Source organism: Colius striatus, chromosome 3 (genome assembly GCF_028858725.1).
Source record: "Colius striatus isolate bColStr4 chromosome 3, bColStr4.1.hap1, whole genome shotgun sequence".
Taxonomy (NCBI): domain Eukaryota; kingdom Metazoa; phylum Chordata; class Aves; order Coliiformes; family Coliidae; genus Colius; species Colius striatus.
In genome coordinates, this window is record NC_084761.1 from 46,618,636 (window position 1) to 46,640,858 (window position 22,223).

A 22,223-nucleotide genomic window follows, 5' to 3' on the forward strand; every position below is an offset into this window, starting at 1 on the left:
GTCCCTGGTGGGGAAATCTCTTCCTGCTATCTTTCTTCTCTCCACAGGGTAGCAGGCATAAGGACTGCCCTCTTGTCTACTCTGCTGACAGCCATGCCTTCTCTGCTCTTAATGCAGCAGCTGCTGCTCCTCAGCCTGACTGAGAGACCATAAATTAAAATACAAAGATCTCTTGTGGCCACTCTTGTCTGACAGTGCAATGGATGATCAGACCTTCCTACATCATCATCACTTGACTTTTTTCTTTTTCTTAAGACTTTCTTCTGCATTTTTATTAGTCACAGTCTCTTACCACTGGGCTAAGTAGGAACGACAATCCAGTGCCTCCAAATGCTTTATGTACTTGAGTGACTGGAGCAGTTTGTGGAGAAAATAATTAGCAATGTGGATTTCATCAGAAGCTAAAGTATTTTTCCTTTTCATACTACCTGGAATTGAATGTTAAGTATTCTTAATGCATGATTTTTTTCTTCAGTAAATATAGCACCGTTAGCAGGTGACAAATGAATACTCCTGTAAGCTACTTCCTGTAAGCTACCATCCTGTATTTCCACTTGACATACAGCAGGATGAGTAGGAAAACAAGGGTTCATGTAGCATTCTAGTTGAGGATCAGTGGCAGGGCACTTCTTTTGCCCTTGGTAGCTCTTTTCTGGTAATACCACCCCAGCTGGTACAAATTAAAATGGATCTGTCATGTGAATTTGTCAGCTAGTGCTTGTATTGGGTAAGTTGGTTAGTCTTTGTTAGCAGCTTTTCTGGAGAGTTGCTGTTTCAACTGTGTGGTGACTCTTCCCCCCACTCCCCCTTTTTTTTTTTTATTTTTTTATTTTTTTTATTTTTTTTTCCCCCCCTCCTAGTAAACCTCCATGGAGAGAATGAGAAATATTCCATGCAGTTTGTGGTGATATGAAGGAATATAAATTTCTGCCTAATTATGATAGGTCAAAGAGTATTTTGGTTGAAAGAGTCTGGGGTGTGATGAGATACTGAAAATGATTGCTGAGGACTCGTAAATTTAATTGCAGTTGTACAGTTCCCATTAGCTGATGGTACTCACTTCTTTTTTGGTTCTGAAATTGTGTTATCCTTGAATGTGTTTCTGTGAACCTCTGTTGTCTGACTTTCTTGTGGTTTCAGAAGATCAGCTTTTGTATAAAGCTCCTCCCCATCCTTCCCTGACTGATTAAGTAAATAATATTTCCCTGAACTTTTGGCATACCTTTGTGTTATCTTTTAAAGGTGAGGAAGAGGACCAAGCAGCATATCTGCATCCTTTTCCTATTTGATATGATAAATAACAAAATGGATATCAAGAGTTCATGAGGACAGCTTTGATATTCATGCTAGTCTTTTCTGCAGCCTGGAAAATCAGCAAACCAGGAACAATACCTGAAGTACTTGCTAGACTGTAATTACCTGCTGTCAAACTGATTTTCAAAGACTGTAAAAGCAATGTAAATACCGTTGGTGTTTGTGTGGTTTCTGTTGTGTTTATGCTTTTTTTACTTTCAGGCAATATTCTCTCCACCCTCATTTAGGACTAGCAAACTTTTGTTGCATCTCCCCATCTAATATGAGCTGAAGAGACTCTTTAGCAGTAGTTCAGTGTCAGAGAGGGAGTGTGTAGCCATGGTGTAGTATTCATTATTTTGTGAACAGATTCACCTGCCAGTTTTTAAGCTTACTGGCATCACCCTTTCACAATATAAGATACATTGTTTGTTTAATCATGTGCTAGGTTATTGCCATTCCTTCAAACAGACTGGTCATGAGATTTTCAGTTTTGTGAGTCTTGGTTTGGGTTTCCTGTGGGTACTAGGTACAGGTGCTGTAATAATGTAAATAATTGTGCTGCTTCTGACCAAACATATTCTTGAAATGTGCTTGTGCTGCTTGCTTTTCTTATTTGAAAAGAGAGTTACCTGGAAGCCAGTGGGAACTGGGGGACTTTTAAAGAAAGAATGGAACATGCAACTGTTGGGTTTTTAGTTCAGTTTTTTGTTGTTCCTGTTTAGACTGATCTGTTCACCCATCCTGGACCCTCTCCACTTTCATGGGAGCTTAGTAAGCAACTGTTGATACATTACCTTCAAGACATTTAAAAGTATTGTTCAAAAGGGTAGTTTGCTCTGTTTGCTCTACTTCCTACTGCAATGAGGCTTGGACTGCTCTGTGTTAAGAAGCCAATTACTCTCTCATGGGCTGATGGACAAGCACAGTGAAAACTTGCCTAGAATTTGGTAAGGTTTTGACTGCAGTAATAGGCTTTGGTTTGGTGTGTCTTGCTGTTGGCAATGCTTTGCTCAGAGTTTGGTAGACAGTGTAGATAGCTGGCTAATTTGAAAATAGTTGCATTATGAATATTTTTTTGGGGCATGAAAACAACATGTATTTTCATGCTGTACGCTGGTCTTGCATTTATTCCTAAAAAGCAATGTACTTGAGAGGTGCCAGTGGAAAAATAAAGATCATCTAGTTTTCAGCAGTTACTGAAAAACTAATCCTGTACTCCAAAATATAATGACTTGTGGATTCTTTGCTCTATTGAGTGAAATATGACCAGAGTGACCTAGCTGACTTGCATATTTAGCATACTGAATACTTTTTGTCTCTTTTTGGCTTGTTTCCTAGGAAACAAATGCCCTGGTATAGTAGAGAAAGCTATTGTATGGAGACTGTTGCCTGTCTGAAGCATTGTTCTTTTGTAGGTGGAAGGCTTAAAGGGGAAAGAGCTGGAGTTTTTACAAATATCTTGATTAACCAAAATAGCACAAGGGTGTGTTTCACAGTGCTGTACAACTCCTCAATGTATTTATATTTTCCTCAGTAGGCATATCTGTGTTTTAATGACTTATCTAGTAAAACTACTATATATCTTTCCATTCAAAACATGCTAAAATAAACTGAGTAACTAATAAATGGTTGTTTCTGTCATCCTTGCAGAGCATCAAGCAGATGAATGTTTTTAAGTGTTTTATTTTAATTAATCTGGAACAGAAACAGTAATGCAGATTTTGGGGTTAGAGTGAACTTTCAGGAAATGGTATGTTAGTGGTCAAGAGGAGTAGGAAACTTTAAAAAAAAAATCTTCAATTTGTCATGCTGCTGTTTTTGTGTGGGATTTTTTTTTTTTTAATGTTTAACCCAATGTTTATTGTTGCAACATTGCAACAATTACACATTTCTTTTAATGTTAGTTTTGAAGTGGTGATGGTGAATGGTTTTCAGATCATTAATGATGAATATTGTTGAGTGGTTGAGTGGCTCACTGGTTGAACTGGCTGGTTGACTAATGGGAATCGTGGAGGAGTGATGTTGAGTTTTGAGACTACTGAGCAAATCGGAGGAGAAAGTATGAGTAGGATCTGTGAGCTTTTGATATTGTATGATGAAGATGGATGAGTTCTTAGTTTCAAAGTACTGCACAGTTCTCCTTTAGTTTTTCTACCTTGGTTTCGGAAACTGTCATGTAGGGACCAATGATTAATGCTGCAGGTAACTTAAAGGTGTATCTCTTGAAATTTGTGAGTTATTCTCTTGTTTCTGAACTGCTTGAACTAAGGATGTAGTATGTAGTGTTAATTGCTGAGCACATACATTGCCGATGCCAGAGTTGTGTGCTGCAAGCTGTGCGATTTGTGTGACTCCGATCCTGCCCCCATATGCATGCAGGTGCTTCAGGAGATGAATTGCTTGTTTGCATCTTCACAATTTCGTAGTTCATTTCTTGATGTTGTTTCAGGTCTTCGTGGCTGTTCTGATAATTTTCTTTTCTTTGTCCATAGTGCATGGAGAAGGGAATAGTGTCAGGATGAGAGAAATCAATTAACTCCATGTTTCCCCTGCCAGAGCTTTGTTTTGCACCACTTCAGCCGCTTCGCAAGGGAAGGACAGGTAGCTAACAGCAGTAATGTATGAACATGAGCCTTTTAGAAAGGTGAGCAAAATAAGAAGATGTACTAGGGAATAGAGCTTAGTTTTAATGTTTTACTTTTGAGTTCAGAACTCAGTGGAGCTCGTTCTTTGTCCATAATTATCAGTAAGGGATATATGCCAATGTATAGACATAGTATATACTTACTCTTCTGCCTAAGGTTTATAACTTTCAGAAGTCTAAACACATTTTGATAATAAACTGCAGTGAAGGTTCTTGCTAAAGTATGGGCTTGTGAAAGACTGTGCCTTCTGTACAAGAGCTGGGGGCTAAAGGAAGAATTAAAGAGCATGAAGACCTAACTAAGTACATCTCCAGCATCCTAGAAGTACATCCCATCTGGCAGTGGCAAGGACTTGTAGATCAGAAAGCAAACAATGTGTGATGCTGAACTGCTACTGGAGAGAGCTCTTTTGAATTCTGTCAAGTGGGAGAGTTGCTTTTTTGTGCCTGCTGCCTCAGCTAGTACTGGTTATTAGAGTTGTGCAGAGGATGGAGGTGGTGAACTGCAGAGCTTTTACTCTTATCTCTGAGCAAGTACAGTCACAACTCTGTAACAAAGTTCACTATTGCAAGGACCTATGCATTAATGTTCATTCATGCGTGACTTGCTGAAGTTCAGACCATATATGTCTGAATTTATATATATCTGTCCCATATGTTTGGGACACTTATACACATGCCAAAGTTTTATTGACTTTTTTTTTTTTTTCCTGATTAGTATTGAGGAAATGGCAGTACAATAATCTTCATACTGCTTTACAAGTCAAGATATCTGAGGTTATCGTTTAGGTTGAAAAAGACTTTTAAGGTCATCTAGTCTAACTTGTAAACTTAACAGTGCCAAATCCACCACTAAACCATATCCGTGAGTGCTACATCAGCAGTGTCCTTTCTGGGGGATTACTAAGATCATAGTTTGTAAAGGAAAGAAAATTCTTATTTTTTTCTTCAAATAAAGCTCTTTTGAGGGTTAAGGGGAGGTTAAGATTTTGTGTAGTGAGTTCTGCAAATGAATTAGATGGTACTCTCTCCAGGCAATAATGTAACTTATCAAGTGGTTATACTAGTGGAAAGAAAATAGGTAACTGCTGTTGCTCTGTGGATGTGCAAATACCATCATTGTATGCTGTTCATAAAAGTACCTGTTCCTATGTGGGTTTTGAAACCTCCAGAGAAGGAGACTCTGTAACATCTCTGGCAGCCTGTGCCAGGGCTCCCTCACTCTTGCAGTAGAGAAATTTTGTCTTTGAGCTTTTCACATACCATCTTTTCTGAATTGGGAGTATATTATGCCACTGCACCTCTTCACTTCTTGTCTGACTAAATGCACATAAAATAAATCTTTCTCAATGGCTAGACTCAATAGTAGGCCAGTGACTTCAGGTTTCAATATAAAACATAAAAACCCTGTAGCTCTCATACAGTTAAGACATGTAAAAAGCAGTTTTTCAGCTCTAAGAACTGTAAAGAGGGAGGAGAAAAAATAGATCTTTGTCCTATAGCTCTTGAAGTAGTAAAATATCTAGATTATATGTCCCAAGTGAGTTAGCTCTTGCTGAACTGGACCTTTGCATAATAAATACTTGACATGTAAATGAACAAAGCATTCATGAGAAGCTGCTGGTTAACTTGCTTTTTCCCCCTCTGACTGTGGGAGGATGTTGGGGAGAACTTTGTGTCTCAGCTGTTCAGCTATTAACACCCATGGATGTGTCCAGTAAAACTGTGAAAATGAGTGGCCAAGCATCTGGCAGGGAAGCTCTTTCTTGCTCTTCCATATAGGAATAATTTAAAGCCCGTGGGCAGTGTTTGGCAAACTTTATACCAGGCCCTGTCAACAGCAAGAGTCCTTGTTCCATAAGTATGTTTACAAGCTGTTTTCTTTTCACATGCTCCACACCTATCCCTCCCCAAGCCCAGTGCTTGCCCTTATTGCTTTTCTCCTGGTCACTGTTTTAGAGAATTTAGGAGATTGTGATAATTTGAAGCAACAGTTACAAATAGGGCTGTAACTTCCTTCTCTGCATTAGACATTCCCATCTGTTGAATCTTTAACATTTTCTTTTATTTCACTAATTTAGTGGGATTTTTCTTGATGGTATGTGCCATGCGCATCCACTGTTGCTCTCAGAGTAATTGTGTGCATATAAAAAATCTCCCAAGTGTAGTGTATTTGAGGTGCTCATGTAAAAGCAGTATTTGATTGTGTACGTGAATGCAAATTAAAGGCGCTCTGATGGGGAACAACCAAATGTGTTGCTTAAGGGAAGACTTCAACTATTGTAGAAAATACATGTGGAAATGTTTTAACAGTTCTTTACATAGCTAGAGCATCTCGTTTTTGTTATTTTAATAAATTCTCAGAGTAAAAGCCTAAAACTTGTAGAGGAGTTGTCTTTGTATTTTAGAATCATCCTAGCTGCTCTGCATTGCAGTGTAAACCTCAGAGCAGCTCTGATGCAGCTTTAGAATACTTCACACTTACATAAATTTTTCAACTGAATTTAGTTTTACTATGCTCTTCTTCATATTTAATGACATGAGCAACTTTTTTAAAGTTCAGATTTTAAGATCTGGGTTGCATCCCTGGTTAGGAAGCATCAAATGTGTACATAAAGAAGCGATCCATACAAATGTTATTCCAACTTGGTGGTCATATGCAGGATGATTTCCCTTTGTTTCCCCTTCTGTTTGTTATCTATTGTAGCTTGCTAAGGAGAACCAAAATGGATTTCTGCAGACTGTTTCCCTAAGTTATATTCCTAGTGTGCATGATCCATAGGAACCATGAATAAGCCAATTGGACAGTTAGAAATGTGAAAAATGGTATTGCAATCTATCACAGGGAGATTTTGAAATTTGTTGATTTCTCACCACCATTTAAATCAGCTTTTCTTTAAGGTTTGAGAACCAACTGTTGTGAGAAAATCAGACTGGTGGCCAGCTAGAAGAGCAGCGTCAAGCAGTGGCTGCTGCTGTCCCAGGTTGATGTAAATTGGCATTGATGATGTGGGAATGTATTCTTACACACTGTAGTGTTAGTGGAGTCCTATGGCATGGAGCAAGTTGCACGTGGCAGTGCCTACTGGGAAAGATCACTTTCCTGTTCAAGGCTTTGAGACGTGGTGGTATGAGAAACAGAAAATAAGGACTCTCTGAGTGTGCTGGTTCTCTGTCTTTTTTTCAGCACTGATGACCAATTTGTTGGTCAAAACTTTAGTTGTGCTAAGTGCTGTGTGTGTGAAACAAATGCTGAAGTGTTGCATGGGAATCATTGTCAAGTATGTTCTAGTCCCTGTGGAATAGATCTGCAAGACAGCAATGAGGTGTAAATGACATGTCTGCTGCTTTAATTCAAAATACTTGGTTATTAGGACTCTTAAATTGGCAAATCTTTGTGTAGTAATACTGTTTCTTCTGGTGCTTCCAGTTATGGTCAGTAACTTCTTGCAGAGCAAAACAGGAAAGCATGTCCCTTTTAATGATGCTTAGTTTGTTTTGAGGAGCATCCTTACTTTCAGAAAAACGTTGGTAAATTTCATCTAGGTGTAATATGAAGTGACTGTCTTGTCACAGTAACAGATTCATTGTCTGCTGGTAGGTGACACTGTTAATTGTCCTGGCATAAATGTTGGTTTCACAGCTCTGTACATGGAAGTGATAGAGGTTGGAAACACACATAAAGTTTTTTTGGTGCTGTGTCTTATTTTATTTTCTTTAAAAATGACATAATTCATAACTCTAGTTTAGAGAACAGCTAAAGAAAGAGTAGTGCTAATGCCCTGAAGAAGCAGCTGCCTCTGTCCCAAGGTGAAACAGGAATGAGCAATGAAGGGATGATCTGAGGCTTCAGATCTGTTGCTGATGAAAAATTATTTGCATAACCACGGACTAACCCTGTTCAGGAAGGCTATCTCTGAATGCACACATGGGAGCTTTGAAATGGAAATGAGGATCAACTCGTAAGAGAAACATAGTGGAGCTGCTCTGCAGTGTTGTCACAGTCTAGCAAAATTAACAGTGCAGTGAATATAAAGTGGTAAAAACTTATAAAGGTTTCTCTTGCATGCAAATGTGATAATTGGTGCATATTGGACAGGTTTGTTGAAGATTGTGGGTTTTAATGAGAATACCAGATCTATTGTGTTTTAGTGCTTTTTAGCTATCTGAAGTTCCTGCTTGTCCTCAGCTGTTTGTTTTTTTTCTGTCTATTTAATGCAAGTTGCTTGCTGCAGGACTTCATAATCCTTTTTTGTCTTGAGCAAAGTGCTGTCTATTAATTTAATTGTGCAATGAGATTTCTATTTTGTTGCTTTCTTCATTTCAGTAGATCAATAGTTCTCAATACCATGTAAATCTCTGCACTTCAGTTTTGTTTGGCAACCTGCCTTGAGTTTTTTCCAAATGTGATGTGCAATTTTACTTCATACCTTAGAAACAGACTTGAATGAGTTACCTGGAGAGTACCATGTGTGGTTTAGGTTATTTTGACAGGAAATTCTTGGAGATTTTTCTTTTATGATTACTGCTTGATTTTTCTCCCACTGTGACTAATGCCTGTATACTGAATGGGACAGGGCAGGAAGGTCCTCCTACCTCTATACCAAATTGTACTTAGCAATATTACAGGGAAAAGAGAATTGTTGTTTTGAATTTGCTGCAGTGTAGATAACGTTACCAACATGTAGTCGCGATCATAGAATCATAGAATGATTTGTGTTTGAAGATACTTGTAAAAATCATCTAGTCTAACCACGCTGCTATGAGCAGGGACATCTGATGATGCTGGGATATCCACAGCTTTTCTGGGTAATTTATTCCAGTGTGTTACTAGCTTTTATGGTTAATGATAGCTTTGTGGTAATAAGAAACAGATTGGTGTTACAGTTGAGAAGAACTTGCTCTGTATTCTCAGGCAAAATGTGAGATTGTGCACCTTGAAAGAGACAAATAGGAGATGGGCTTGGAGATATAGATGCATCCCCATATGGTGTTTGGTGGCATGGTGTTTAACTGGCACAGTTTTCAACTGCTAAGTGTGGCAGTGTGGTAGTCTGCTGGTAACTTGGAAGGTTAATGCTGGTTCTCCAGCAGTATCAATGTTTACCTCATGACCTGTTCTGGTAAAGTATAGAGCACATGAATTAAATGCCTGAACATCGCCGAGAGAAACTCTATATAGCTGATGCCTAGCTCTTTGACTTTTATTAGTTCTTGGAATGGGACAGTGGCATCCAGATGTACTGATGATGATGTTTTCTGCCTGTACCTTGAGTGTAGGGTGATTGATGTTTGTCTGCCCTGACTCATGAGTTGCTCCCAGCGATTAGCCTCAAATGCTGCATTCCTGCTTTGTTCTTAGGGATGTGTCCTTCCTGCAAGGACTTGACCTTACGCTCTTGAAGCAGAAGGAAAACTTCTTGTTGCAAAGATTCTTTTGTTTCTAGTTCATCCCTAATCTTGAATTCCTCTTCAGTTATAGTTAGGTGTACTTCTCTTTACCTGCAAAGCTCTCCTGTCACCCTCACTAATCACTCCTAGATGCTTATGCTTTCGGCACATCATGGAGATAGAATCAGCACTGCTGGGAAGAGTCATGTGATGGAATTTTTTTCACATACAAGAGCAGCAGAGCTACTTGCATGTGTGAAATGCCAAGGCCTGGGAAACAGGACTTGGATAATAGTTGTCCTCCAGATGGACCCTGCATAATTGCACTTGCTACATCTTCACAGACAATAGTTTCTTTACTGACAATAGTTGCATTAATGAAATGTGTGCGATTACTAGCAGAAGAGGTAGCTTAGACAAAATATGATTGTTCGTGAGAATAAAGTCCCTAAGTATTAGTGAAGGATGTAGCTAAAATATCTATGAGAAAGTATTCATGTTGGTTTTTTTTTTAATATATCTATTCCTATGTTTGTAGGGGGCTGGTGTTCAAGGCTGGGAGAGCAGATGGTCAGCCTCGACGGAAAGTTACATGGAGCAAAAAAACCCAGAAGATAAGGAAACTCCCTTGGTTCCTCCTGAAACCTTGGCCAAGTTTCAGGTGGTATCTCAATGGAGGATAATGCCAGATTTTCCACTGATGAGGTTGTGTATTATTTATTCAATAACATAAAAAGCTGGACCTTCTTGCAGCGACTTTGGAGAACTCACCCACGAGTGGACGCACTGTGTAGGAGCTGCCATTTGCCGGGACAGGCTCTCCAAACCCTTGCTGCAACTGGGGCTCCCCAGTGACTGTGGATCTGGATGATGGTAATTTATCAGTAGAGTAATTGCTGGTATATTTTTCTTAATCACTATCTCTCTTCCCGTATAGTAATAATTAGGTACATTACCTTGCTTATGCATTTTGTTGCTTAAGAGTGTCACAAGTGTATTGATGTAACTTAATGTTTTATCCTATTTTTTTCTTTACTCTATTTTTCCTGTAACATTTAGACGTAGATAGTAAAGTCAAATTAATCTTTTCATTGGTGTCTATGTCCTTTCTGCTGCCTCCTACCATTTAACAAAACATTGGGCAACACAATATGAAAAGGCCAACATTTTTGTTTTATATAGTGAATAGATTCTTCTAATTGTCTGGAGTGAGACTTTTCTTAGCTTAAGATTTTCTCTCAGAAGCTGTACTTTTGAGTCTGCTACAAGTTGCTTTATTGTAGGAGATGTGCTGGTGTTGAGGCTATAGAAAGCCTTTTTTACATAACAGCATAATAATAAATCTTGGGGAATGCTTTTGAAACCTTTCAGAAGATCTGAGATTCAACACTGATTTTTTTCTTTGGTTGTGTTTCAAAGAAATTATTTTCTATCTTTGAATAGTATGTAGAGAAGCAAAGTAATTTGAACATAAACAAACAGATGCTGATCAAAATACATTTATAGCAGCTAGTGATAAATAATATTTTGTTGCTGATTTACTAGAGATCATTTTATTAATGCATTGGAAATTTTGCTATGCTCCTGTGCTTATTGATCAAGTTGGAGTGTATGTATCGGTACTGAAGATTGAGCTTTTAATATGAATGTACTGTGGCATCCATTTCCTTATTACCATGAAGGGAGCTACCCCAGCCTGGAAGCCCTGGCAACATTCTGCTGTTGCTTTCCTGTATCACAAGGACTCTGTGGTTGGGGAGAGGCACCAGCAGGCTGGGGAACAGACTTTCCTGGATTCACCTCCTCACACAATGGTTTCTGTGCCAGAGGTTTTGCTTTATGGGAATTTGGTGTACTTGTAACTGAGAATGAAGCCTAGAAGGAAGTGGTTTGAAAGACAGAAGTTCAACAAGTTTATTATGATCATTCATTAGCTGAAAAAATTTTCAAGTGCTTTTGTGCTGCATGTTGTATCCTGACTAGAGATGATTATTGCTTTGGATGGTGTATCTGCTGCTGTTTCTTAAGTCAGCTAGTAATCAAATGGGAAGTTAACTTAAAACATCTTAGAAATGATTCATTTTCAGAAAGGGATTAATGTGAGGAAACTCAGCATTAATAGCAATGGTGTTTGGAAAAAAATATGTAATTTGGCACAAGATCCTGTCTCTGGGTTGGGTTTTTTTTTGCCTTGTAAGTGGAATTATTTTATCTCTTTAGTTTACAGTACTGTAAAGTACCGTAAATATCTACTTTGTTGTCTGAGTTCTTAAGATGTAACACTGAAGCAATTGGAGTGATATATATCAATTCCCACTGCTCCTCCGGCCTGAATACTATTGATAGAACTATAAACATTACTTAATCATTTTGGATGATGAAAATCTACCATTTACTTTGCCATTAGATGTTGAAGAGTTTTAACCAGGGATAGTGAATGTTAGAGTGGATTTGAAAGATTTCCACAGCTCTTGTCTTCCTCTTGACTCAGTTTTGGAGGGATGAAGTGCAAAACAATTACAAGCTTATATGAATCTGGGAGGAGAGGAAGAATTGATGGACATTTACCAAAAGCATCTCTTAATAGGATAGATGTCCTGATGGTATACCAATTAGTCTACAGAGAAGGCGAAGTTACTGAGTGTTTTCTTTGCTTTACTGCTAGAGGTGGCCCCCTCAGGAAGCCCAGTCCCTGTAGGATAGTAAGATACCCTGGAGAATGGAAAATCTTCCCTTTGTTGAGGGGAATTGGGTTAGAGACCTGTTAGGCAAGCTGGATGCCCACAAGTCTCATGAATCCTGATGGGAAGTACCCATGAGTGCTGAGGGATCTGTCACTGCTAAGTCACTCCCCAACATTTTTGAATGATTGTGGAAGAGAGGTGAGGTGCCTGAGGACTGGAGGAAGGCCAGTGTCACTCCAGTCTTCAAAACTGGAGGCAAGGAGGAGGACCTGGGAAACTATAGGCTGATCAGTCGCACCTCCATCCCTGGAAAGATGATGGAACAACTCATCCTGGATGTCATCTCTAAACACATAAACGAAAAGATAGTTATCGGTAGACTCAACACAGATCATGCATGACCAATCGGAGAGCCTTCTATGATGGCATGATGGGATGGGTACATGAGAGGAGAGCAGCTTGGCTTCAGCAAGGCCTTCAAAACTATCTCCTGTTACATCGTCATAGGAAAGCTCAAGCGATGTGGATGAGTGGACAGTGAGGTATATCAAGAGCTGGCTGAATGACAGAGCCCAGAGGGTGGTGATCAAGGGCACAGAACTGATTTGGAGGCCTGTGGCCAGTGGAGTTCCACAGGGGTTGGTTCTGGGGCCAGTCTTGTTCAACATCTTCATAAACGACCTGGATGAGGGGACAGAGTGTACCCTCAGCAAGTTCCCTGAGGACACCAAAGTAGGAGGACTGGCTGATTCCCCAGAAGGCCGTGCTGCCATTCAGTGGGATCTCACCTGGCTTGAGAGCTGGGCAGAGAGGAACCTCAGGAGGTTCAACAAGGACAAGTGCAGAGTCCTGCACCTGGAGAGGAACAGGCTGGGGATTCAGCTGCTGGAGATCAGCTCTGTGGAGATAGACCTGGGAGTTCTGGTGGACAGCAAACTGAGCATGAGCCAGCAATGTGTCCTCATGGCTAGGAAGGCCAATGACATTCTAGGATGCATCAAGAAGAGTGTAGCCTGCAGGTCAAGGGAGGTTCTTCTCCCCCCCCTACTCTGCCCTGGTGAGGCCACATATAGAGTACTGTGTCCAGTTTTGGGGTCCTCAGTTCAGGACTGACAGAGAATTTCTGGAGAGAGTCCAGTGGGGATCTACAAAGATGATCAGGGGACTGGAGCATCTGTCTGATGAGGAGGGGCTGTGAGACCTGGGACTATTTAACCTGGAGGAGACTAGGGGGTGGGGTGGGGTGGTGATAGTTCTTATCAGTGCTTATAAATAACTAAAGGGTGGGTGTCAAGAGGATGAGGTGAGTTTTTTTGTAGTATGTAGTGACTGGACAGGGGTAATAGTTGCAAGCTGAAACACAGGCAGTTCCAACTGAACATGAAGAGAAACATATTTTCTGTGAGGGAGCCCTGGCACAGGCTGCCCAGGAAGGGTGTGGAGTCTCCTTCTCTGGAGGTTTTCAAAACCCACCTGGATGTGTTGTTATTTGACCTGATCAAGCTGAACCTGCTTTAGCAAGAGGTTGGACAAGGCACTGTCTAGAGGTCCCTTCCATGCTGCCCAGTGCTATAAAATAAAGGGTCTCTTGGGGCCAAGTGTCCCCATACTGAGCCCAGACTGATTTAATCGGCTGATTGCCATGAAGAAACATATTACATCTTGGTGGTGTGAGTGTATAAAAGAGCCACTCTGTAGAATGCTTTGGCACCCTGATCTGTATTTGACACAGTAAGACTTGGACTGCAGCAGGAAAGGTGAGGCGAGCACTGTGTGGTCTTAAGCCACCTGGTGCCAGTAACAGAAGCATTAGTGTTCTGGGTTGATCCATGCAGGATGAAAAGCACTACAGCCTGAGAGTGCCTTGCTCACCCACCTGCCACAGGCTGAGTGCCCAGACAGCTCCTGGTCCATCATTTGGTTGTGCACTTGTAATTTCCTTTTTCTTCCTGTAGAACAAAATCAGGCCACTTCCTTCCCAATGGATCAGAATACTACTTTTTAAAATTCTTATTAGTCATGTGTGTGGATACACAAAGTAAGTTATATGTAGTTCTCAGACCTCAAGCTGATGGTTTATGAAGATAATTTTCCGCAGTACTGCTTAGCATGTGTGGTTCCATTGTTGCCTAAAGGTCCCCAGTGTTAGAGTCAAGTTACTGTTGTCTCTTCTCATTTGTGTAATTTTGCTGCATTGCACATTCTTGTTTAAAGACTTACAACTAATTTTCTATATGAGATTTAAATTTGGAGGATTCATCATCAGTTCTAACATTTTAATGATTCACGTATAGTGCCAAATCAACAGTTTATCAGATTTTCAATTAAGATTCCTTTCAGTCTGGTAATGTTTTTTAATTGCCAGTCATCACTTTAAAAAAGTGTTAATTCTGTGTTTTTTTAAAAAATGAAATCTGATTATATTAGTTGTACAATTTCTGACATTATTGCTCCTTCTATAAGTACTTGGAAAGAGGAATAGCCCGCTTCAGTTAATTGTGTTCTAATTCTGCCAGTGGCTTTGAGAAATCATATCAACTCTCTTGCACTTATGAGGGGAAAAAAATTACAAACAGAGACTTCATGCAAAGGTCTAGCTTTCTTTGATAAAATGTGGTTTGGTTTGAAATTTTGCTTATTGTCGGCAGCACTGTTGGCTTGGTCTTTTGAGGCATAGTGTGTTTGAAGGCTCTTGAGTTGAAAACTACACACAGATACAGGTAAAGAATTCTGTTTCATATTTTACATTAGATGTGATTTGGCTTCTGGAGAGCTCAGTCAGCTCTTCCAAGCAGTTCCTTGACAGAACCACTAATTTTGTTTTGGCCTTTTTTTTTCTTTTTTTTTCTTTTTTTTTTTTTTTTTACACTGGTATCTCAAAATAGCAAGGCATATGTAAACAGCCAGCATAATTTTTGGTAACTAAAAACTGTTTTTGGATATGTGTGGTGGTGGTAGGTGGGGTGGCATGGGCAAGAGATATGTTGAATTGTGCAAAATCTTGGTCCTATACCATACTCCGCCAGAGGGACCAAAGATGGAATTTCTGTCTGACAATTCTTGCACCATCACTCAAACAGTAATCTTCAAACTTTTGTTAATCTGCTGGCCAGAATACTGAGGATCTAAGATGCCACATGTGTTATCCCCTCCTTCTCTAATAATTGTGTAACCATTTTGGCACATCTGCAATGTTTGTTGGGAGGAAAATTAATATATACTTTGACTATGGGCAGTGTTGGGAGTTCTCACTAGTAACACCTCACCCAAAGGGATGGTGTAGGAACCTGCTGCAGAGAATCTTGTTTTATAGACAGGAACTCTTTCAGTAGTTAAAAATTCTGAGTCATACTCTCCTAATACCTGAAAAAGAGAGGGGGAAAAAGAAAAAAGCTAAGAACAAGTGAATACTTAATACTTCAGATCATAACTCATCATAAAGCTGCAGCAAAGCAATCAGTAAAATCATGTATGATGTTTGCAGGAGGTCTGCACCTTTGAGTTATTAGATGAACATGGGAAGAAGCGGTCTTGCTTTCAAAAGACACTGCTAGCAGAGCACTACTTGATATTTGGCTCTGACATATTCCCAGTGATATGAATAGACTTACGTTGCAGCACATAAGTAGGATGAGAATATGAATCTACTACAGCAGTTGGTGAAAACAACATATGTTTGATTTTATGAAGACTCAAAGACAGATGGTGACCCATTGGATAATTATATAACAACCAAGAGTCTCTTGATTTTTTTTATAATAACTGTGATAATTACTCATAAGTAGCCAGTCATTTAAGTATTTCTGTGTTTTATGAATAGTGCAGGGATCTAATTTAGCCTCACATAAACTCTTGGGTGAATTTGTTCTTTAGTCAAGATAACTTTTTTTTTCCACTGGCCTTGTCATTTGTAGTCTTTCTTTGCTCTTGACAAAAGACCCAAGTGATATGTGCTTCTGTCCAATCAAGTGAAATAAGGCTGAAAATAGTCACCTCTTCCTTATATCTACCTCTGCCAGGTTTATTTCCTTTGCCTTTGTGGACTCACTGTGTTTTACTCCTCAATCTCTGTTTGAAGGGATTAATATTCCCTTAAGAAGTTTGTTGCTGTATGTTACCCTGTAGTCTTCCTTGGAGGAATGGAGTATAGAATTAAGATCTATTTTCTGGGAACTGCTGGCTTTCATCCAAGATTTTACACCTGTTTCTTTAGCTGTCATCTTGGCTGATTTTTGCATGACTCTTGAATGAACTAGGAAGTTGTACAGATTTTAGGACTCAGAATGTGATGGACAACTACTTCTGAGACATCGGTGTAGCAGCCTTTGAACTACCAGTGGCCCTGTTTGATCTGACATCAAGGCAAAACTGTCTGCAGGCAAGGACAGTTGCCTTTTGTTTTGTTGTGAATTTTCTATGCGTGGATTTAACAAACTGTGTTCTTTCTTCCTTCTCTGAGTCTAAGCATTTCAGTATCCAGTATCTTGTAACCCATCTGCTTTGTGTCCAAAGGACGATTTGCTCGTTCCATACAAGTCACAGGTTGGTCCTTGACTGGCATGGTCTTAGTGGGAAGTGACAGAAGCTTTCTTCTAGCTGGTTACTTGTATGATGTTCATGATGATTTTGACTTTATCTAGCATAGGCAATAATCAGGACAAGGATTCAGATAGACATGATGTTAAGTGATGATAGACTAGCTAAGATTAAGGAGATGTTGAAGTGGTGAGAGAAGGAATTCTCCTAACACAGTAGTTTAAGTGATGCTAACCAAAAATAGAAGCATATATTGAGCACTGGACAATTTGTCTGCAAAATATCATTATTATTTAAAGGTCTCTTTGTGTGAAGCCATATCCGTGCTTTCCTCAAAGGAAACATTGATAGTTTCCTTGCTAGCCATGGACCTATACCAATCAAAACAGATTAGGGTTTGAAGGAGTAATTATAGGAAGTACAGCAGCAGAGGTACTTCAGTAAATGTCACTACAGTTTCTCAGCTGGAGAAGTGCTAATATTGAGTTCCTTTGGGACACCACATACCATTTCAGTGGTAGGTGAGTCAGTCTGGCCCTTGATATTTTATTTGCGTAACTTTCTTGTGAAACTTACTGATATTGAGAGCAGCTCTGGAATTGCAAAATAGTAGAGGAGAGCTTGTGTTAGCCAGGTCCTTATTCACTGAAAAAGAGTGTCTCTCATGTGACCCTGTGTATAGGGTAACTTTCTTTTATGCTGTTTTACTACAGGGTAAGCCCTAAACACATCCTCTCAAGCAGTCAGCTGGAAGCTGATCAAAAGCTTCTGCTTGCTGGGGCTGTATCTGTCAAGGTGAGGATCCCGGAAATTGTGCATCCACCTGTAAAATTACAGATGAAGAAAGTATTCTAGGGTTTTAGGATGGAGGGTAAAGGCTCTGAGAGTGTGACAGTTGCCAACACTTTGCTATAGCATATTCTCTCAGATTTCTTCAGTTAGTGCAGCTTCTTTGCCTCTTTTTAGCACTAGGAGTCAAATCTTTAAAAACACTCCAAACCTGCCTTCCCACTACTACAAAGCAAACTGCACTGCAAACTGCACTGATTTCTTCTATTCTAGACTGTTGTATTATGTGGAAGATACAAGGTTTATGAGGAAAAGCTTGTAAGTGGCAGGTAGTTGGAATATGATATACACACCATGAAAATCTGTCTAACAATTTTAGGACTTCAGTGCCCACGATTTATAAGCAAATACTTTGTTTATCTCAGTTGGAGGACAGAGGCACTTAAATCATCAGGGAGATGCTAGTTTGGAGGAGTGAACTAGCTCCCTTTCCAATGTGGGGACAAAAGTAGGATCATCAGATTTCTTGAAGTGATTTTTTGCAGCATGGTAAAATTTTATTAAGTCTTCTAGCAAGGAACAAACATGCAGTGTTAAACAATAATGTTATGAAAGTGTTGGGGTGTAAAGGATTATTATCCTTAGTGTAATACTGCTAAATTTGAGGGTTTACATTAATTTGTCTCACTTGCAAAGCAACTCAATACATCCAACTTGTTCCTGCCACAAGAAAAAAACCTTGTAGCTCAAAAGCAAAGAATGCATGTAAACTGAAGTCATGAGAGATGAAGTGAGAAGGTGGCAAATTAATTACAATGACAGCTTGTAAGTTGGTCTATAGTGGCTTCAGTTGTAACTCCATTTTACAAGTTGGGTCTTTTTAATGTTTGCCTTTCCAGAATTTTTAACTCCACCTTGTAACTTGTCACTTAAATTTCAGAAAGATGAAAAAACCATTTTGAAGCCAAATCAACTTGTCATGTTTTGTTGAGACTTGATAACAGAAAACAGTGAACAGTTTCATTTGATTGAGGAGGTCTTTAAAGAAGGCTTATGAGACCAAGAACAAACCATCCCACTGAGCTGGAGGACTAAGAATTTCAGAAGAAGGGATATTTAGCTAAGCAAAGAGTTTTAAGTAACTCAAATGTAAAAAGAGAGCATTAAAGAAATAGAAGCAAGGACGGGCAAGACCGAAGGTACATAAAAGCGTCCTTAGAGGACTAGGGATGCTATTAAGAAGGCCAAAGCCTAGTTGCAGTGCCAACTAGGTAAGGACTTAAGGGTTGAGAAGCACCTCTGCAAGTGTACCAGTAGCAGAAGAAACTTAGTGAAAATAGAGTCTGTTGTTGAATGGGGAGACAAACTAGTACTGGATCATACAGGGAATGCTAAAGTACTCAGTGTGTTCTTTGGTCTCAGGAAAGCAGTAGGATAGGGACTCATCAGAGATGCTGAAGTGTTTTACTGTCCTCCTATTAGAAAACTTTACTTGATATATCATCTGAATTCTCCTTGATTAAACATCAGGTGATTGCTGTCTGTGTTGTAGACACAGACTACAGGTTATTCCTTTTTCTTTATGCAGTGGTTAAAGACTGTTTACCAGTTATTGTCTTGTGTTTGTAAATAAAGATCCTAGCCTGTTCATTCTTTCTAAGCCAGCAGTCATTTATTTGCTTTCTTAGACACTGTGAACAATCCATGTCTTTGTAGAAGCCAAGGGCCTAAAACTAGATATAACACCCAGCTGAGACTTATAGGGACTAAATACAGTATAAGGATCATTCTCTGTATTTTGCAGTCTATATTGCTTCATTTTTTAAGCTCCTGTATGAAGCTTGTGGTTTAGATGTAGTAGCTTTTTATTGTTGACTCATTCAACTTAAAATTTGCTGCATGTCTTTAAAACTATTTATTTAAATTATGCCCTCTCAGTAAGAAAGTATAGTGCTTCTGGATTTGTCAGAGAGCTATGTAGTTGTTGTGGCTGAAATTGCAGCAGTGCTTTGCTATTGCTGTCCCTGTGAGAAAAACTATGGGAATCAGGAGATCCTCCTGAGAAACATGTAAGTGCTGTGTGTGTATATATATGTGTGTGTGTCTCTGTATATCTCTCCACATCTGGAACCTTGAAGTCTGTGTGGAATTTACTTGCAATGAGAGTCATAATAAGCATCAACCATTTGAGTAATCCTGTATTAGATCCTTTTCTATGAGGAATTACCTCTATCCCTGGAAAGATGATGGTACAACTCACCCTGAATGTTGTCACTAAATATATGAAGGAAAAGATGGTTGTCAAGAGGAGTCAACACGGATTCACCAAGGGGAAATCCTGTTTGACCACCCTGATAGCGTTCTTTGAGCGCAGAACAGGCTGGTTAGATGAGGGGAGAGTGGCAGATGTCATCTACCTTGACTTCAGCAAGGCTTTTGCCACCGTCTCCCATAACATCCTGATCAGAAAGCTCAAGCAGTGTGGCTTGGATGAGTGGACAGTGAGGTAGATTGAGAGTTGGCTGAATGGCAGAACCCAGAGGGTGATGATCGATGGCACAGAATCGAGTTGGAGGCCTGTGGCCAGTGGAGTTCCACAGGGATCGGTTCTGGGGCCAGTCTTGTTCAACATCTTCATCAATGATCTGGATGAGGGGACAGAGTGTACCCTCAGCAAGTTCACTGATGACACCAAACTGGGAGGACTGGCTGATTCCCCAGAAGGCTGTGCTGCCATTCAGCGTGATCACAACCAGCTTGAGAATTGGGCAGAGAGGAACCTCATGAGGTTCAACAAGGACAAGTACAGAGTCCTGCATCTGGGGAGGAACAAACCCATGCACCAGTACAGGCTGGGGGTTCAGCTGCTGGAGAGCAGCTCTGCAGAGAGAGACCTGGGAGTCCTAATTGATAATAAACTAAACATGAACCAGCAATGTGCTTGGTGGCCAAGAAGGCCAATGGCATTCTGGGATGCATCAAGAAGAGTGTGGCCAGCAGGTCGAGGGAGGTTCTTCTCCCCCTCTACGCTGCCCTGGTGAGGCCTCATCTGGAGTCCTGTGTCCAGTTCTGGCTCCTCAGCTCAAGAGGGACAGGGAAGTGCTGGAGAGAGTCCAGCACAGGGCCACCAAGATGATCAGGGGACTGGAACATCTGTCATACGAGGAGAAAGGCTGTGGGAACTGGGGCTATTTAGTCTGGGGAAGACTGAGGGGAGATGTTATTAATATTTACAAATATCTAAAGAGTGGGTGTCAGAAGGTCAGGGCATCCCTTTTTTTCTATTGTATCTAGCAGCAGGACAAGGGGTAATGGGATGATGCTGGAACACAAAAAGTTCCACTTAAAGATAAGAAAAAACTATTTCACTGTGAGGGTGAGGGAGCAGTGGCACAGGCTGCCCAGAGGGGTTGTGGAGTCTCCTTCCTTGGAGGTCTTCAGGACCTGCCTGGACATGTTCCTATGCGACCTGATGTAGGTTGACCTGCTTCTGCAGAGGGGTTGGACTAGATGATCTCTAAAGGTCCCTTCCAACCCCTACCATTCTATGATTCTATGAATTGCCATGTGCTCAGTTGATGTACTCAGATTTTGAGTAGCTCTTTGTATATTGTCTCCAGTGAATGGATGATTTTGGTCTGTCTAGATCTCTGTACTCTGTTAAAATATACTTGAATTATTATTCTTGAAAAATTATGCTATAGGAAAACTTAATTGTTGTTAACAAAGATACTGACTTAAACTAGATAAAGGCACTTGGGAACTTTTGTCAGATCCTTTGATTTTGGTGGTGGGGCATTGGTAATTCCTCACCTAATTAGCTTTTTTTCCTCATTCACACTTCTGTCCTAGTAGATTCATTAAAACCAAACTTGATTATAAGAATGTCTTAATTCAGATTCCTGCAAAATCCTCAAGACTAGTTAGTTGTTGTAGGAGGAAATGAGGAGCAGAACAGGTACAAGAGAACTTGTGGATGGATATTGCTGTAATAATAGGATTTTTACTTTGTTATAGTGACATGAATCAAAATAGTTTCAACTGCACATTGCATAGTTGCAGTGTCTGTGTCCTCACGGGACCTTTTTTTTTTGTCCAAATGCAGTGAATGTCTTGTAAGAACACCATGAAGTACGCAATGGAAGTGCAGTCTTGAAGAATGAAAATAGTGAGAACAGTCTTCCTAACTTCTGTTTTATTTTATAAAGAATACAGACATAGCTGTCAGGTTTATTTATCTTTTTTTTTCTTTGCTAGTTATGTTTATCCTGTGAAAGGTGGAAAGGAAGCTACTGTTCATTATTAGATTTGCTTCAGAGCCATTATTGATTTTGGAAATTAGATAAATATCTGAGTTAATGGTTACTCTGTTGCTTTATCAAGTGAAGCAAGACTTGGCAGTTTTGCCTTGGTATTGGACAAACATGACAGAGATGGTCATCAGGAATCTATGTTTTGATTCTGATATACTTTGTAAGCTGAAAAACAGCAGCAGCAGCTTGAAATTCCTCTTTTTTTTTTTCCTTTTCTAATCTATTTCCAAAAGTGCTTTAAAGGATAGTCAACAAAAATTTAAAAAATAATATTTAAGGAGACAGTACCTTTGGAAGCTTTCAAGCTTTTAAAAATTGATTGTTATTACATATATGTTATTCACTTTACCTTGCCAATTTTGATGTAAAATTGATTTCTTGTGGTTACCAACAATCTATGGGAAGCAGAGAATGAACAGTCAATGTTTTGGAATGAAAAGTGAAACTTATACAAATCCTTCTAAAGTGTAACTTTTTTCTTAATAAGAAAACATTCTAATTTGAAAAACATTCTAATTTGAAATTATACTTTAAACACAGTAAACATTAGGATTGCACAGCAAATATTCA

General features: G+C 39.6%; 1 protein-coding gene across 5 annotated transcripts in view; it reads left to right on the top strand.

Annotated features, from left to right (window-relative positions):
• The window catches only part of TSPAN5 (tetraspanin 5), an 82,080-nt gene that overhangs the window by 16,931 nt on the left and 42,926 nt on the right, over nt 1-22,223 (top strand). Inside the window, exons 2-3 of one of the 5 annotated variants that reach the window (XM_061992398.1) lie at nt 9,870-9,992; nt 10,069-10,204. The exons of 2 other annotated variants lie outside the window; for them this stretch is intronic. In XM_061992398.1, the coding sequence (XP_061848382.1) occupies nt 10,199-10,204 (6 nt within the window). In that variant the 5' untranslated portion in view covers nt 9,870-9,992; nt 10,069-10,198. Of the gene's footprint in view, nt 1-9,869; nt 10,205-22,223 lie in introns of all 5 variants that reach the window. 2 more of the 5 variants (XM_061992400.1, XM_061992397.1) reach the window with 2 other exon arrangements.